General features: G+C 36.9%; 1 protein-coding gene across 2 annotated transcripts in view; it reads left to right on the top strand.

The window, feature by feature from the left end:
- PIP4K2A (phosphatidylinositol-5-phosphate 4-kinase type 2 alpha) overlaps positions 1-18,607 on the top strand; it is a 108,900-nt gene that overhangs the window by 40,597 nt on the left and 49,696 nt on the right. For both annotated transcript variants that reach the window (XM_039710037.1, XM_039710027.1), the window contains exons 2-3: positions 16,353-16,450; positions 17,550-17,646. In XM_039710037.1, coding sequence (XP_039565971.1) covers positions 16,353-16,450; positions 17,550-17,646 — 195 coding nt within the window. The remainder of the gene's footprint in view (positions 1-16,352; positions 16,451-17,549; positions 17,647-18,607) is intronic.

Raw genomic sequence — 18,607 nt, 5'->3', positions numbered from 1 at the left:
CTCCTGAAAACCAGGTGAGAAGTACCCTATAGTGGGCACTCAAAAATCTGTGTCAGGATGCAAAAGACGCAGCTGCACCAGCCATCCTTTCAAAGAGAATTGGTTTCTGACAATCATAGTTGGTAGACAAGAGCTGTTTTGTGTTTTCAATTTGTTTGTGAAACTGCCCTCCTTCCGAAACAGCTTGTACCGATGTCTCCAGCTCACGTGAGATGAAGTAAGCTATGCTGGCAGAGGTGCAATTTTCTGCTGGCATAAATTGGGTCTACTTTGTGGTTTACTAGTGACACCGTCAAGTGCAGAGCTAGCTAGAACTGCATTACAACCTGAATAAAACCAATTTCCAGAAGGTAAACCAAAATGGAATATGAGAATACAGTATTCTGTATATATGCTTCATGTTAACTAACACTTCAAAAGCAGTAACTCAAATGCTTTCCTGGTTGGTACTAGTCCTTAATTCCACCTTACTGTCGAGGAAATTGGGCCGCTTTCCTTGTGCGATTCATCTGAGCTAGTTGTATTCTTTGACATGTTTTGTTTCATTAAGACGACACTGAGAAACAAAACCTCTGTTTCTTCAGAGATAAATTACCTTGCCAGTTTGTGAACACCTATACATTGATTCCTATAGAGCCCATTTACACTGCAGCTGATTCTCAGGAGCTGTGTTAGGGGAAATGGAAGACCTTTTTCTCTTAGACAGTGGGAAGACATTCGCAAAATACTTGTGCCTGCTTTTAGGTTTTTCAGTCCTGTGTTGGGTAAGCACAACCACTGCTGTGGTTAGAGAGATCACAGTACGACAGCATCTGTTTATCCATCATTCAGTATTTGAAAAGATTAGTACAAGGCTATTCTTAGCACTGGCAGATAGATGGTATGTTATTTTAGAATGTGTATTTATTTAGTGTTTTCTTTAATGGTATCTGTGTTAGTATTTGAGGTCACTTGAACTAGCCAGGCTGTATGAGTCATTTTTATCCCACTGAATTTACACATCGTAGTCCAAAACATTTTTTACCTCCTTTTTTTTTTAATTTCTTTTTCTGGTGTGGGTTTTTTGTTGTTTTTTTTTTAGACCTTATAAAAACAACATATTCCTCATGTTGTGCCAAGTGCAGCTCTGAAAATTGGCTTTACTTGATCTATCTTGCCTTCTGGGCTTATCTACTGCTAGACAGTAGAGGTGGGAGGGAGACATCCAGGGAGCCTGGAGCCAGGAAGATGTCCTTACAGTGCTGGCAGCCTTCCTGTGTTTGAAGCCTGCAAAGATGTCTTCAGTCTAAGGGAAACAGAGACGAGAACTGGAAAGATAATCTTCCTAGCCAAAAGTAAAGCAGAGCTTTTGGCTTCGGTGCTGTTTGAATTCAAGTTCTAGAGTTTGTGGTATAAAGTTTGTTGGCTGATAAAGATTTTATTGACATAACTGCTTCTGCAAGCCTAGGCAGAGATAGTGTGTGTCACTGTTTGTTGCTTCCAACTTTAAAAAGAAATATTTAACACTGTATGTAGAACTTCAGAATCATTAGAGTAAATGGGTTTTTTTCCTAATATCTGGCTGTCCAAAAAGGGTATGTTTGTCTTGCATTTGACAAATATGCAAAGTTTCTTACAAGTCTTTTTATATTGAGACAGTAAATTTACCTGGGAAAGATATGTAAATATTGAAAACTTATCATACAGACTTGAACTAAAGAAGAACAATATTTTAAGACAAAAATAAACTTTTTTTTCTTTTAAATGATGTATACTTTTTCAGTCTTGTTGATACTTAGGCATGGTAGTTCTTAGCCAAAAATTGAGAATTACTCAATTTTCTTGATGACTGCTTAGCAATTGTACATTTTCTTGCTGTGAAGAGATGAAATTCTCTCTACTTGGGCATTAGAGAAATCTCATCCATTCAGGTTCCAAAAGGTAGCATGAGGCAAAAAATATGTCAAACAAGGCTCTGCTTAAGTGGCACTGAGGCAGCAGACTGTAGTGAATTCTAAGGCAGAAGTTTAAATTAAGCTTAAATTGATAAGCAACTGATTTGTATTGATATATAACTGATTTTAATTATATTCTGTATTTAATGAAGTCAGTACCATCTAAGTAGGAAGGTCCACTGAATGCCAGTCTCCTCCAAAGATTCTTGACAGTGGGCTGGCAGGCAAGAGTTTGTTTTTTAAGAAAGATCCTTTTTTAAATCCCTTTTGTCAAGCTCCATCTGATAAATTGCAAAGTGATGCACTAAACCAGCATTCTTTTTCCTAAGTTAAATAAGGCAGCCTTAAATATCCTGGATACACAAACTGGAAAATAAGTTAATCAAACCAAGTTTTATACTTGACATTATAATATTTTTTTAAACAAAGGAAGTATTATCTGAAGACTATAATCAGTTCAACTCACAAACATGCTTTAAGATTTCAAAACTAGATCTCATCTTCCATAACATTTTTTAATTAGGGGGCCAGAAAAAGAAAACAAGTCTTTTTTTGCTTTTTTTGAGTTCCAGTTGGTTTCTTAACTCTGAATGACCTATCTATTCAACTTTGTTAGCAGAAGTGAAGAAAATACTCTGTCTGCACCTGAAAAACAAGTTTGTTACCCAAAGTTAGTTTTGCAGTTCAGCAAACTCAGGGTTTTTTAAGTACTTAAATGTTGGCAGCAAAATCAAATGTCAAAATAGTTTTATGTGCAGGAGGTTCAGTCATTAGTTCTGGTTACTGTTATTTTTCATTTTGTCATATATTGTACAAGGTATTGAAGTTAAAATTTCATTTGACTTTTAAAGTACATTTTTGGATTAATTTTTCTCACTTTGTAATAATCACATCTCAGACTGCAAGCAGTGCTTCCATCTTGAGGGGCTTTAGCTCATAGTCTGAACACTTTAAGGTAAGGAACTGCAGAAGGAAACATTTCTCTGCTGCCTCCACTTCTCTGCAGCCTCGTGGTGAGCAGGTTTGGCAAGTCATCCAAATGAACAAAAATCCTTTCTTGGCAGGTTTAGCCTGGGTTCTAGCTCTAGTTTGTCACGCAACTGACCACACACCCAGGCACATCAGAAGGTGAAAAATCTTGATGCAAAAGCAGAAAAAAAATGGGGCAGATCTGAAGTGTTACTTTTACGGCAGTGGTGGCGACACTGACTTGTTTGAAGCATAAGCCTTTGCATGTTTTTCTGAGAACTCCTGTGGCTCACTGAGCCTGTTTTCTTCTCAAAAGCTTTCTTGTGACTAGACAAAGGTGTTTCTTCTAGATTTCCTGTAAAGTGCCCCAGTATTAACTGTGCATTTGCAGTCAAATTTGTGCAAAATCAAACATTTTTGTACAATTTGTACAAAATCAATGTTGTATTTATGTTTCCATAAATAATGGTGGGGCATCAAATACCAGAAATAAAAGCCTGATCTTACAAGCTTGAAGCAGATACTTTTAATCCATCCTGGGTTTTGTATGTTACCTGATGGATTAAAAGTGAAAAGCAGGATCCTTAACTTGCTGCATGTGAACTTCCATCTGACTCCTTATGGCTTGGAGGGCCAACACATCACACCTGACCCTGCAGCCTCTTCACTTTTCTGCTGCTGTAGAAATCAGTGTCTGTGTTGTCACTAGTGCACATTAATGTTACTTCTTATTTTATGATGTATTTTACAAAGTATGGCAGCTTGTGGTCTCAGTCTTGAGAAAAATGGCAATGGCTCTTACTGTGAGTTTCTCTTTCAAAAAATAAAATTCAATTATGTTTTTTAGATCTTTACATTTAAATGAAAACTAAGGGCAGTATTTCCATTTTAACACTGTTTTTCAGAAAATATTTCTTAGACTGCAAATGGGAAAATGAGTGTGTGCACAGAGGAACGTGGAGGGCATGAGGGTGCACATTCCAGATCGCCTGTGCTGGTGCAGTGATGCAAAGCAGCTGTGGGTCGAGTTAACTGGCCCTTGTGCTGTGCAGGCAGCCTGCTCCTGCCCCTGCGCCCAAAAATATTGCTTGGTTTGATACCATGTGGCTTCAGCTCCTCAAAAACGCAGTGTTGTGCTCACTGTGGGTGCATTATTCAGAACTCTTAATTTTGGTGTTTTGTTGTTTTGTTTTGTTTTTTTTCAATTTGCGTTTGAGAATTTGCTGTGTTCAGATTAGCATTAAAGGTTGAAAATGCATGTTGGCAGCTATGGGCTTTTTCTATTAAATTATTTGTGTGTATATGTAAAATATGTATGTATATGAAATTCTTGCTTAAGGAATAAAATCATTAAATGTTTTTTATTTGGTTTTTCACATATGGAAATAGTGAAAAAGCTAGATTTTCTTTCTCATACTGTTCATTAACAATACATAACCCGAGTCAAATGTCAGTGATGAGAGAGAGTTTCTGTGGTGTGGTTCTGCTCTCTGAGTCGTGGAAATGTGATTCCTGTGTTCGGGAGAGGAAATGAGTGGCAGCTGGTCAAATACTGTCACCGACCACCTCATCATGGGAAATTCTTTTTGACTGGATTTGGAGCAGTGTTACCATGGCTAGCATGATAGAAACTGCTGCAGAAAACTTTGTGTCATTACAGTTCAGTTTTGTCTTTACAGTTGAAGCGATGTTTTGTTGCTCTCGTGCTTACTGAATGACAAAGTTTGGTAATTTCTGTTTGATCTTCTGTGGCACTGGTGCATGTTCAGATTAACAGCACTAAAACCACTGGGGTTGCTTTTTATTTATGGGTTGTAAAAAGTATAAATAGAAAACGGATTTATGTCATCTCTGCGTATTGAACGTGTCCTATTGTCCTCTTAAGCTTATGGAAATCCTCTGATAGCAAAATTCTGACCTGTAAACAGAGGAAAAAGGTTGCACAATTATATTATGTTGCTTTTAACAAATTATATTTTGTTTCATATCAGGGGATAAAGAAAATGCTTACCTTGAGTTGTATAATTATCTTAACACCCAATTTAGTTTAACTAGGAGGGTGACAGAACTTGGGAGACAATGAGCCCCTGGTGGCTGTGCTGCACCCTCCCCTTACACCCTTTTCTGCAGGGCTGGGAAGTCTTTCTGGGGTTTTGAAATAATTTGCAGTAATTTAAATAATTTGCCTTCAGCAAAATGAACATTACAGTTATCTCTGGGCAGTTAATATCTCATAAGTAATGAAATTTTGTATGTAATATTACACTAACTAATGAAATTAATGAAATTTTGTATGTAATATTACTGCCAAAATAAATTGAGATTCTGTGAGGAAAAAGGATATCCCAAGCAGTAGCAAAACCCAGCTCATTATAAGCATACCTGAATACTGGTCTCTCCCAAACACTGAAGGAGCAGCATGTCAACTCATTGCTTCAGTAGCCAGAAGCTGTAGAGTACACATCCAAACAAGTGTGAATTTTAATGTCTGTGAGAAGGGGAGATTAATGCATATTTAGAAACTATATACAGGAGAAGTCCGTGACCACGAGGTGGACAGGAAAGTGCTAAAACAGCCTTTAAACAATCCCAGATTGTCTGTTCTGAGCTTGCTACTCAGCTTGGGCTCTCTTTGAGTTTCCTTGGGACTTTAAAGCCTTTCATGTCTTCTTCCAGGTGTCATGGTGTCTTGACCAGTAAGAGCTTCTGCTATTGCTCTGAAAGCATTTTCTTAAATAAAGCCCATACAATGGCTTCATACAGCAAAAACTGTCTGGGTGGCATCCTGTTATGAAGAAGTGTCTGAGATCACTTAAAAAATCATTGGCAAGGGTATCGGCAAAAGCCAGATTTAATATTAAGTGACAGTATGACAAAGTTCATTGGCAAGATTCACTCTACTACTTACAGGACAGTTAAGGGACAGCAAGGAAAAACAAGCAACAGCAAAACCAAACAAAATCCAGGCAATCAAAACAGAAATGAACTGTGAACTGTCTAGGGATGTGTGTGTTAAGGGCAGTGAGGGTGAGATAAAAAGAAACATGGCCTAAACCAGCATTCAACAGCACTCAAACTTAACAGTACTTTATTTATACCTTTTACCTTAAACCAAATAATTTAATGAAGGAACAACACTTAGTTTATACCTAACTTAACTTACACCTTAAACTTAATTTATGGCTTAATCATGACAATTTAACCGAGGAATAACACTTAATAGCATTCAACCGAACTTTATTACTTTGAAGTTATACTTAGCAACTCGGTGAAAGAACAGCACTTAGCAGTATTTAAGTAAGGTTAACTCATAAGTCATTACTTACAGGCCTATCTCGCTTCAATATCCAAGGTATTTAAACATCTAAGAAAGCAGCATTCCTCTCAGATTTGCATGCACATTGACACAAACAATCAGTGCAGACAAGGCACCTCTGAAGGACTCGCTTTGAATGCCCTGCATCACCTCATGGATGAAGGGTTGAGCCTCAAGGAGTGGAGTTGTAAGTCCAGGACTCGTTCAGCAATCCTCCAAGTCTGGCAAACCATGAGGGTTCTGTGGCTCTGAGAGGCCCCAGTCAGAGGCAGGTCACTGGTCACAGCCCACAGCAGCCCAGAAGAGCTCAAAGGACTCATTTCGGGCCACTGTTTCTAGGGTCGCAAGAGTGGGCTTTAGTCATAAGTGTTTCATCCTGGCCACAGTTTGTGTCAGCGCTTTCTTTGAAAGTGTAAGAACAGGAGCCTTATGCCATTCAGGCAAGAAAATTTTTCCAAGGCTGTTCATAAGGGAAACAGGAGCTCGTTAGCCACTCCTGGGAGCAGATAGTCTTTCTGATAAGCTCAGGAGGAGCTGAGCCCAGGTACTGTTTTCAAGGCTGAGACCTAATGAGCATTTCTCAGATGGCAGTGCAGTCTGAAAAGGGTATGGAGGGGAATGCACCACCACAACTCCTGATAAAACCTGGAAAGCTGATAACTTTTACAGGTGACTACAAACCTGTTAGCCCAACCTCAGGTATTACACTACTTTGAAGTAAAAGACTTTATGGTAAATACAAGAGGAATACAGTGCCACAACCAAGATGCATCAGAGAAGTGAATGGATGGGTTTCTCTAAACAAAGGAAATGCAATGCTTACCCTTTGGACCTCTATGACAATGTTTTGCATGGTGCTTACGTGTAAAGTTATTACTTCTCCTGAAGGATAGGAGATTTAGGTTGAGGCCAAAAAAGGTTCATTTAGCTTCAGGCTAAGATGTGCTGGCAGAGCAAGGTCTGTCCCTTGTGCTCTCCAATTACTCTGTTGGTCCATGTTACTGAGAGCAACTGCTGCACCGCTTTGCAGAGCATGGAAATACGGGTGGTGTGACCTTCGTGTACTTCCAGTGTCACTCTTGGTCAGTTAATTAACTTTTCAAATCAGATTTATACAATGCAAATAGCATTGCTGCTGTTTGCAGAAAATTTGCCTCACGGCTCTAGCCTTTGCCTAATGCATAGTCAGAAATGGCCAGAAGGAATCATATTTTAATGTCATCTTTTCACAGTCAACAGTTTTCTAAATAATAACATATTTGTGAGGTTGGAATATATGAAAGCACATTAAACCCCCTTCACAACTGGTCTTCTTTAATACTGTTGCTACTACTAATAATAATAATGTGAAATGCATTACACCGGTGTAAAAATAGGCGAAAAATTGCCTTTTCTACATTTGTTATAACTTGTGAAAATTAATGAGGCCCATCTGATGCCTTAAATTGTTGCTTCATGGCATTTGTTCTGCATACTTCCCAGGTTGTCTTTATTAGGCAGGATGCTCTTAAAGCCTTTCTCCATTAAGCAGCCAAGTGTTATTGGCAAAATGGTTCTGTAGGTTTCTTTTCCAAATTTACTTTGCCTTTCTGTGTTGAAGTTTTTTCTCTTGATTTTAATTTTTCAGTTATAGCATTCAGATAAGGCTACAGCATCTCCTTGTTTGTTCAACTGCATACTGGAATTTCAGGTTTAATTTCATTAACTCATTTTTCCAATTCAGAAATATTATACTTGAAAAATATAATCTTGAAAGCTGTTATGAGATGAGCATTATTTAATAGATTCCTTTAGGTTTGTTTTCTGGTTGGTTGGCAAGTTTCATTTTTCTCTAAATGTTAGTAATATGATTCATGGAATATAGATATAATTTTATTTCATTGTTTTCTTCCTTGTTGAATTCTTGTTCTAGAATCCACAATAAATAGATATTTAGAGACTTAGCAGGACATCTGTCTATGAGTTGTATATTTTACTTTGTATATAGAATTGAACTTGTCTTCTTCAAACCTTTCCCTATGTCATAATAAATCCCTGGTGCCTCCTACCATCTTCCTCTTTTCAGTCATTCTTTTGTGAAGCTTTTAGGACAAAGCCAAGTGAACTAAAAGTTTATCTGTTGCCAGATAAGCATTTTGTTTTTTAATTAGAAAAATACAGACCAGATGGCTATCAGACCTTGTGACAAGTGTATTTTGAATCACTATTCCAAATAATAATTGAGGATGCCCATTGATATGAGAGATTGTGAAAGTGCATCAACCTTCCAGCACAAATTTAAGTTTCAAGAGGACGACGTGATATTTTTGCTTAAAAAATAAAATGTTCTTTTATCAGATTTGTGGCAAGCTAATAGCTTGCAAATTGTTGTCTGAGCTGTGTCCCTTGTCTTGGTGTCTTCTTAACAATTGCATTTGCAAACAAGGATGAGCTCATGTCTAAAGTGTGCCTCACAACTCATCCAAATATAAAGAGCTTACAGTCCTTTACAATTTTCTTTTGGACAGAGATAGGACTTTGTTTTTGTGTGCCATTTGCTACTAGAAGTGTTTAGCTTGTCAAAAATCTCCACTACAAACAAGTCATATTCCTATTATTCTATTTCCCATTTCATTAATGGGCATCAATGTATTTGTACATATTATGGCATTTGACCTAGCTTTTAGGAGAATGAGGGATTATCATGACAGACATTATATCTGAGCTGCTTAATTTATTTTTGGCCTTTGATTATTTGGCACATTATGAAGTGTCAGTTTTTGCACTCATTGAAATGTGTAAGGCGATTCATGGGAACTTTAACCAAATCTGTAGAAATGTGACTTAATGTTTGTCTGACAGTATGCAGCAGCTGGTCTGGATATTCTAGACTGTGCAAGTGTCCAAGAAACTTGAAAGACTTAAAAGTTTGCAGTCAAAATAGTTGGGAAGGAAATGTAATTTAAATGCTTTTGTTATAGGTTCTTTAAACCTGTCATTACAAACTCTCTGAACAGGAGTGATAACCAAGCTATAAAACCATTTGTCTAGATTTTTAGACCCCAATACTCCAAATTTAAAAACAAACATGAATGCTTTTTGGAAACCATTTCTTTGCTCTGTTTTAGGACTGTGTTTGGACAATATCCTGCCCAGAGCTTTCTTGAGTATGTCACAATATCCTGTTTTCCACATGGATGCATGTAGTACAGGCCTTCCCTGCCCAAACAGATCCTTTTCCTGTGGAAAACAGCAGCCAAGAAGTCTCACAAAAATATCTGGGGTCTGCTGTGAAATTTATTTTGGTTTGGTTTTTAATTCAGAGGCAGGCATTAAGACTCCACAAAGGTCTTGATACTCTTTTTGATAAAATGTGATAGCTGTTATTGAGGTGTTAATTTTAGTATTGCTAAATATGGTTTATATTTAATACTTTTGCAGATTATTTCAGATATTCTGTGGTTAGTACTTTAGGAAAAGTGTATGTTAAGGCAGTTTGGAATACTCTTGGCTCAGTTTGGCCTACTTTTCTAGTATTTAATTACTGAATTTTATTGAAAGCCAGAAATCTAATGACAGACATCACCTGAACTGTAAAAAACACAGAGCTATTCTGGTAATTCCTGGTAGATGTTTTGAGACATGTAAAATTTAGATTTTTATGTAGCTGCCTGTTACTTGGCAGCAAGGTGGTTTGTTTGATTTGGGGGTTTTTTTAAATTTTTTTAAAGATTTTTTTTCTGTTCATATACTTGAAACTGCAATGATTCCAAAGACTCAGAAAAAGTTAAATGCTTTGCCCTCTGTTTTTCTTAGTCATATAATTGCATTAATTTCAGGACTTGATTCTGAATAGGTAACTGCATATTCCTTTTATAGAAGTCTTCTATGTCCTTTAAAGTCTAACAGATTTGCAAAATTAAAAAAAAAAAAAAAAGCCTGGGTAGTTTTTACCTTGTAGGGTAACAGGGGAGGTAGGGGAAAGAGATGAATTTTTGTGTGATTGAAATGATGAAAACCTCATTTAAAACATATTAAGGAGTATTTTGCTGAACTGATTTATTTCTCTATAGCAGAACTTAAGTTAACCTTTTATTTCTCTTGCAAGAATGGGTTTGAGTGTAATTTAAACTGTCAAATGACATTTATCAAATGATGGTTTTGCCCTGTAACAGGCAAATGTCTTCCACAAAATTGATTAGCTGCTGACCTCATCCACCCTTTTCAGACCCTTCAAGGTAGATTTCAAAGAGTTGTAAAATAATCACTTGGCTTTCAGTTTATACTTCAGCACAAGGCGTTTACTGTCCTGGTAGCAATACCACAGTGTGTTCCACATCTGGGAAGGAGAGGATGTAAATGCCTGCCTATAGCTCTGCCTGTCACCACTCGGCCTGGTGCTTTAACCTAAACCTCTACTCCTTACAAAACGGGAACAGCTTTGGAAAGGGCTTTTTACAGGACAGTAATACAGGAGTGAATAAGTTGAAGAAACTTTCTCTTGTAGGCACCTATTCTAGTGATCAGGAAAATGCCCAAAATGTTTGGTAAGACCTGCAGTGTTCCGTATCGAGAAGGTGCTGGAATACCCTAAATGTAAAATTTTGTACTCCAAAGAGTTTCCTCTGTGTTTTTGTTCTACAGCCCCATTTTGTAAGACCAGTCAGCCAGAAGCCCATAGGCTTGCTTTGATAAGCATTAACCTACCAGTAAATGAATTAACTGTGCTGTTGAGGAAGTCTGTGGCCTGTTCAAAATGGTAACTTTGTATCTGCACCAAAAAAACGGTTTGATATTTTTTCTCTTCAGATTTCTGTGCAAGTTTCTTTGCCAAAGTAGAAGCTGTGATGCAGAAAGTAATACCCTGAACATAAAAATCTCAGTACTGCTGGTGGTGTTAAAAGTTCAGTTCTATTTTTACATCCCAATAATTTCTTTCTCCTGAAGTCTGTATCACTCCCACTTCTTCCAAAATCAGTGTTTAAAAATACACAAGTTTGTGAAAAATGAGCTTGACTTTCTCCTAGAGTAACAAACCATTTGTAGCTTGTTTGCCTCAACATATCAGTCTGCTGTGAATTAGCTTTCAGTACAGAAAGAGAGCTGGGAGATAAACAGCTGCAAAGAGGTGGCACTTCCACAGCTTCTGCCACATCCAGCATCAGGAGCAGCAGGGATTTTCCTGTGTGTGTAACTGCCAAGAGCTGTAACAGCAATTGAGATGTTTTATCAGGCTGTTCGGTGTAAAAACACCTCATCCCTCCATAGTTTCAGCAAGTCTGGCAGGCTGATATGGTAAAATAAAAGGAAACAGTATACATGCTGTATGCTAAAGCTGCAACATTAAATTAAAACAAAAAAAAAAAAACAGAGTATGAAGACTTTAAATAGGAAGAGTTTCAAAAGAAATCAGGCATTGCTAAGTAGTCTGACCGTGATTTGTGGTCTTCTTGGGATTAAATTTTGGACATTGTTCATGGCTTTATTGGGTTTTTTATGGTGTTTTTTTTTGGTTGGTTGGTTGGTCGGTTGCTTGGTTTGGTTTTTTAAATGAGTAATATCAGCTGTAATGTGTTACACAGGTTTCTTGCTGTAGCATTGTAGCAATAGGCATCAGCTTGTATCTGTTGGAAAACAGGATTATTGTTCTGACTCTTCTAGCTAAACATGCAATATATGCTGTAAATTGCCTTTATTATATGCAGTTTAAATATCTCATTGTCTGCTTTGCATACAAGCAATTTATTGCTGCTTGTGTTCTGACAGAATGAAAACTAATGCTTAATTATGCATTGCCCTAGTAATGTGATGTTTAGGGTGAATGTATCTGAATTAAATAAGGGCCATTAATAATGCCTAACAATTTATGATATAGTCATTGCTTGATTTCAAATCATATAAATTAGAGCAGCTTATTTGAAATGTCACCAATATAAGATGGCTTTGTGGGAACACCTCTCTGTGTGCTAATTTCAAAATCATTACCAGCTGAGTCTTACTATTTATTCAGTGTCCAGTAGGCTTTTATTATTCCCTTATTTGCAGTTTAATTACAACCTCTGTTATCCTGACAGTGTGAATTCAATGCTAAACCTGCAGGAGCAAAATGAGTTGCAATCAGTTGTTTTTTGCCTGAAAACTTCCTTTTGCTTTGGTCCTCTCTCACCTCCCATGTTCCAAGCCACCACTCTGAGCCACAATTTTTTGTATGCATGTTTAAAGGGGCAATGCCACTCTAAGGCTTTCAACAGTCTTCTGTCCTAAAGCTTGGAAGTTGTCCAGAGCTGTTTTCAAGTCACATAACCACCTGTGTTTATACTAATATCACAAAAGATAGTGAATGAATTACTTAAAGGGAGGTTTCTGGGTCACTTGTTAATATCATGTGTGCATGAATTTACAAATATTATTAATACATATGAGGTATTTATACATAATATATATGGTTACTCTGCAACTAAAATTTTAGTCATTCATATTTAAAGCAATATATTGTCTAAGGATATTTTATGGGATATTCATTCCTCAAAGATACAGCAAGCATTTGTCCATTTCAAAAAAGACAAACTGCAGCAAAATTTTGCATTGGCAACAATAATTCAAGGCAATTAAAGGATGTAGGTTGAAGGACTAAAAGAATTTTCCTTTCCAATATTATGCACATGCATTTATTATAGCAATGCTGTACATGTGGATTCTCTGAAGTAATTGCAGTTAAATGAATGTTTGATCCTGAACCCTCAGTCCTCTGACCAGTGAGCTCTTTTTGCTTCATTTATGCTTTGCAATTATCTCTTGTTTATCTCAGTTTCTTGGGAAATTTTCTTACTTATGATTTTATTGCATTCAAAAGCACTCCTTAGAGGAAAATGGATATTTCTTATGTAATTATTACAGCTATTGTAACAGTTTCTAGTGTAATTTGGAATACTGAACTTTCATCCTCGTGCACACATCTCATTTGTTATTGCTAAGGGAACTAACTGTATTTAATGGGTAACATGAAGAGATGGACATAATACTTGTCAAAGCTATCACATACATCTTAACACATTTTCTCTTGTGCTTAATTTTCAAAGATAGAAAAAAAAAGCAAAATATTCATTTGAGATAAGTTGGAAGACTCCACATGTTTTCTTTGCATTTCATGTTTAGTGTCTTTCAGATGTGGCTGTCTCTTCACACAGTGGTGGCAAAGTAGATAATTGATCCTTCTGACCTTTCCCTTTTCTTTTAGTTTTTCAAGAGCTGTTTGGGGGAGGGGGTGTTTTGGATATTGTTTCTTCTCCCTCCCCCCCACAGTGTGGTTCCAGTTTCCACCAAGATCTAATGACACGGGTGTTCCATTCACTCTTGTGCACATTTTCCAGTCAGGCCTCATCAAATCTGTCCAAAAATGTCCTATTGCAGAGAGAACCAGATCTTATACTTGAAAGGTTTAAATTAATTAATGGTCTGTGCTGCTGGGATATGCTATTACTCAGCTGGTGTGCTATACCAAAGGTCACTTCTGCTGTGTGTTCATCACCTGCTTTTTTTATTTTCCTACTCTGCTTGAGAAGAATTCCCAAAAATATTAGAGAAATTTCTTTTAGTTACCTCAGATTTGGATGAATCTTAAAGCAACCAACCAAAAACACCAACAAAAAAAATTCTGAAAACAAACCAAAAAGCACCCTGAAAAATTAATCCCTCCTGAAAAGAACAAAACCATCAAACCTGCTGATTGGGGAATGGGGAGAGTGTACATTTTCATCTTGTAGTGAACTTCTTAGAAAAAGTATTTTGGAATTTTTTTCTTAAAATCAAAGAATCCCCAAAGTATGCTCATACAAAGGCTTTTTCATTCCAGTGTGTAGGTGATGCTTGTAGGGCCTACAAGCACAAGTAAAACTGTGTCATTACATAGCACAAATTTAAATGTCCACAGCATGAAAGGTAATCTATAGATGTATGCAGAGAAACTTCATATCAGCAAATTAAGAAAGCAAGTACACATAAGAATCTGATCAATTCAGTTTTGCAAGCAAACTTTGTTGTAGATAGTTGAGCATGTGAGTTCAGTATTGTTTACAGTATTCAGCAGAAGGTGTTCTTGTGATCATTTTTGTCTGTAATACATATGTGCATGTACATTTCTGCTAATCTTCATTCAAGTGTGAAATATGTTGTGTGATCTGGCAATCTGAAAGAGATGGTAATTCTGTAAAACAAATTCAGAATTTCATATCTCTGTGTAATATATCTACTTGTCCCTAGTTTTATTTGTACAGCAGCTACACTGGTTCTGCAGGCTCATGAGCTGCCTTGTGACTTCAGGGTGAGATTGATGTACAGCAGTATCAACTTCAGTAAAGAGCGTGTATGTTGGATGTAGTGACTTTTCAATCAGTGTTTTGTTATTTTATGTTGTATTTAATGAGGTGTCATCATGATTTATTAGGCTTGTACAGCTGTGTTTTCAAAAATTTATTGAAGTTTCTTCTTTCTCTCCCTTTTGAGTGGGAAAAGAGCTTTCTCTCTACAACACTAAGGAGTGGAGCACTTTGAGCTCATCCCCGACATCTTTCTCTTTCCTTTCTCTGCTCTGCTTAGAGCTGCCATGCTTCTATCAATGACTTTTCAGGTCTTTCCAAAGAAGCATTCTTTGCACTTTTCTTGTGGGCTGCAAGATCTGGATGACAAAAATGAGACATAGCAGGGAACATTACTGGGGCTTTTAAGTATTGAAAAGTAAGGAGACCACCTGACGTTCCTGCCAGAAGGAAGGTTTCTTTCTTCTGCTCAAGAGCTAGAGCACTCTTCACTATTCTCCTATTTTGTTTAACTTCAGCTCTTCTAAAGGTCATACTTGCAGGGAATGCTTTTTTTTTTTTTTTTCCTCCAGTATTTTTAACCTATAGCTGCTTCAGTGGAGGTTTCTCCAAAAGCCTCTCTTGAACAGAGTAGCATTTACAGGCAATTAACATCTTCCTAGTTGGAAAGCACTGGTGGGTAAGCAGCGCTAGGGAGCAGAGGAGCACTCCTGTGTTGCTACCTCCAGCCCCAGTGTACGTTCCCATTCTTATAGAGGGGACTTCCCTCTAAACCCTGTAGGAAACTGCTGGGGAAAAAATGTGCTCTGTATGAGCAAGAAGATTTGACTGGGTAAATTGAGATGCGTGACTAGGGTGTAGGGTGCCATAAAAGCATGGATAAAACATGTCATGGGTATTTGGTGACAGTTGTTGTAATGGGTATCTCATTCCTGGTTTGGAAGGACCCTTGCAAGCTTAACAATTCTGTCTTGTATTTATCATGTTCTAGTTAAACTTAAGTAAGGGTAGATTAATACATGTAGTACTTAAAACATGCCTACAAACTAGGTCATGGTGAAGTTGTCTACATTTTATAATAGACTTGTGTTCAGAAGTAAATTACAAATAAAAGTGGAAAAATCCTAATCTGGAGAATACTGACAATGTTAATTCCAAAGCTAGACAGAGTAGGTGGTCCACATAAATGTAGGAAAATAAGGAAAACCTTATGACCTACGTACACCTCTATTTCTAAGCAAAAAATTATCTAAGTTGTTTGTCCAATGTGAACAATCAAAGAAATGCCTGAATTTTGTGACTTACAGAAACTCATCTGAATTTTGCACTACTGTAAGAAACAAACTTCTGCTTATTGGACTGAAAATATGTACATTCACATGCATGCAAAATTTCACTGTGTTTTCTACAAACAGTTCAAGACACAGGCATACAAGATTTCTTAAGCTGTAGGGGTAAATAGTCATTGGAAATAAAGAAGTTGAATTATCTTTGTAAAGCATAGGTTGACTGGCAAAACAAGAACAATGTGTTGGTAGAGGAAAGCATTTTGCTGGCATTGTCAGTGACCTTCCATAAAAAGTACACTCCAGGTGTGCTTTAAAGCACTTTTTTATTTCTGAAGCAAGTCTAAATATGGAATGCTGTTTCTTCTCTTCCAGAGTGTCACTCTTGAGATTGCCTTTGATCTGGAAAGAATAACATTGCTTTCACATTCTTCCATTACCTGCATTCACTCCTGGGATATATACACAGGAAATAGTAGACTTTCAGGATTAAGACATATATGTAGCATCTTTGCAAAGACAGCAGCAACTAAATATATTCTGTTTTCTCTAGATCAATGAACTGAGCCATGTTCAAATCCCTGTTATGTTGATGCCAGATGATTTCAAAGCATACTCAAAGATAAAGGTGGACAATCACCTTTTCAACAAGTAAGTACAAGTAACAACTTTGCGTAGAAGTGGATAGTGGTAGTGATATTTTTATGAAGTACTATGAACTCTGTTATTTTTCGGTGCATGGAACTGAAGTTTTGATGATTAAGTTAATCCTGAGATAAACATAACCGTCTGTGCTGTTCTAAAAAGCAGCAGCAAAGGCTGCTGGGTAGAATTTTTTCCTCCATATGGTTTCTTATTGACTTATGAGTATATTAGATACTGAAGGTGATTCTTTTTTGCTGTGATTATTTATGGCTGATATATGCATTTATTTGTGTATTTCTAAAAATATTACTTCATGTGCTCTTTATTAAGTGGTGTATTTGAATAAAAATGAGAATCTAAAGCCTATATCAAATGTGAATAATGTTCAGCTTTTTATTTTCCATAATACAAAATCATACCCATCATATAGGAGTTTCAAAAGTATTATGGTAATTTCATGTAATACCTATTGTCTCTTAAAAATAAAATGCCCCATGAGCAGTATGTACAGACATACAAAACTATTAATTTTGGTTTGTGTATAAGCTGAATTTTATTCAAGAATACATGTAGAAAAGAAAAATTCTGCTGCTTTGGGTCTTCAGCTCTGTGACAAATGTAAGAATAGCTTTTCTGTTGTATAAGTCTAAAATGAACACTAGGATATTAAAACTAGTTTTGTATTGAATGAGTCAACTTTTCTTGAAGTTTTGGCACTGTTAGTACTTCTTGATGGCACAGATGGTATAGTAATTCTTCTATAATCCAATCTAAGATTTCACCTTTGAAGTAAGTTTAGGGCAGTGGGAAAGCATTCTTTTTCTTCTTTTGAATCCATATTTCAGAATTGTCAAAATACAGTTTGTGTTCATTTCATCATTGTTTGTAGTTCCTTAGCTACAACATAATGATGTTATAGTAAGCTAATAAACATTCATTAAACATTGTGAAGAAAAACAAGATAACCCAATCTCAGTGAAAAAAAGAAAGCATCGTTAGAGGATTGTTACTGTGAGCTTTCTATTAACAGCTTTGAGACAAAATTCTCAAGTTGCTTATTATATATGCACAGTAATGAAGTTGAATTGGTTTTATCTTTTTTCAGAGAAAACATGCCAAGTCATTTCAAATTTAAAGAATATTGTCCAATGGTTTTCCGCAATTTAAGAGAGAGATTTGGAATTGATGATCAAGACTTTCAGGTAAGTTCACTTTGAAAAAGCCTAGACTGGTGAAATGCACATTTCTGTTAAACTTTTCGGCCTGCCCCATCTTCCCTCTGGTTCCTGCCCTTCTGCCATCTTTAGTCCTCTGTGTTTCTCACTAGAGTGCCTCCATATAAGCCGCATTTACTGAAGCTGCAGGGTAATACTTCTTGTTATGAGGAGGAAAAATAATGTCTGGACGCTTCTGGCAAGAGATTCTGTATTCAGCTGAGTTGCTTAGATAACAGTTGCTTCAGTGTTCTGTCTGTATGAGATGTGGTTTCTGAAATGACCACAGCCTTTTTTTTTCTTTTTTCCCCTCGTGCTTTTTTTGGTTACAGGAGCGTGACCTATGGCCTGCCAGCTTCATCCTGCTTCATCATGTCTCATTTTCCTGTTGTTAAGAGGATCTGGAAACAAATTGCTTGTGTAAAGTAGATACAGCAAACCAAGAAATTGCTCTGGATTTGGCAGGGTTGTTCCATGCAGTCAGAGTTTCTTTCTGCCTTTGCAAAAGAAAGTCCCTGAGCTCTGCTTCAGCCTGATTTGCCAGTTCTCACTGACAGTTCCCTTTTCCATTAACTGTTCCTAATGCACAGCATTTCAGTCACAGGGATAATTCCTTCTGCAGTCACACTGCAAGATGTCCTGTCCTAAAGAATGCTGGCTGCATAACCCAGTACTGCTTCCTCTCACTTTTTTGCGTTTTTTAAATATTTTGGTATGAGCTGCAGTTGTGTTTATAATGTCAGTAAGATAGATTGAGAATTTTTAAGAAATGGTTTTAAGTAGCTAAACAAATGGTACAAAATGCATTTGTACAACAACACTCCCATTCTTGCCAATGGACTAAACTGAATGTTGCAGTCAAAATCTATATCTGAGTCCTTCAAGAATGCTTTTTACCAATTTGCCCCTTTTCAAGATCAAACAATGTGTTAGAAATTTATAGGTGGGG

This window comes from Passer montanus, unplaced genomic scaffold, assembly GCF_014805655.1.
Source record: "Passer montanus isolate IOZ18808 unplaced genomic scaffold, ASM1480565v1 scaffold10, whole genome shotgun sequence".
NCBI lineage: Eukaryota > Metazoa > Chordata > Aves > Passeriformes > Passeridae > Passer > Passer montanus.
The sequence above is the reverse complement of the archived record's forward strand: the minus strand, read 5'-3'. Positions and strand labels throughout refer to the sequence as shown.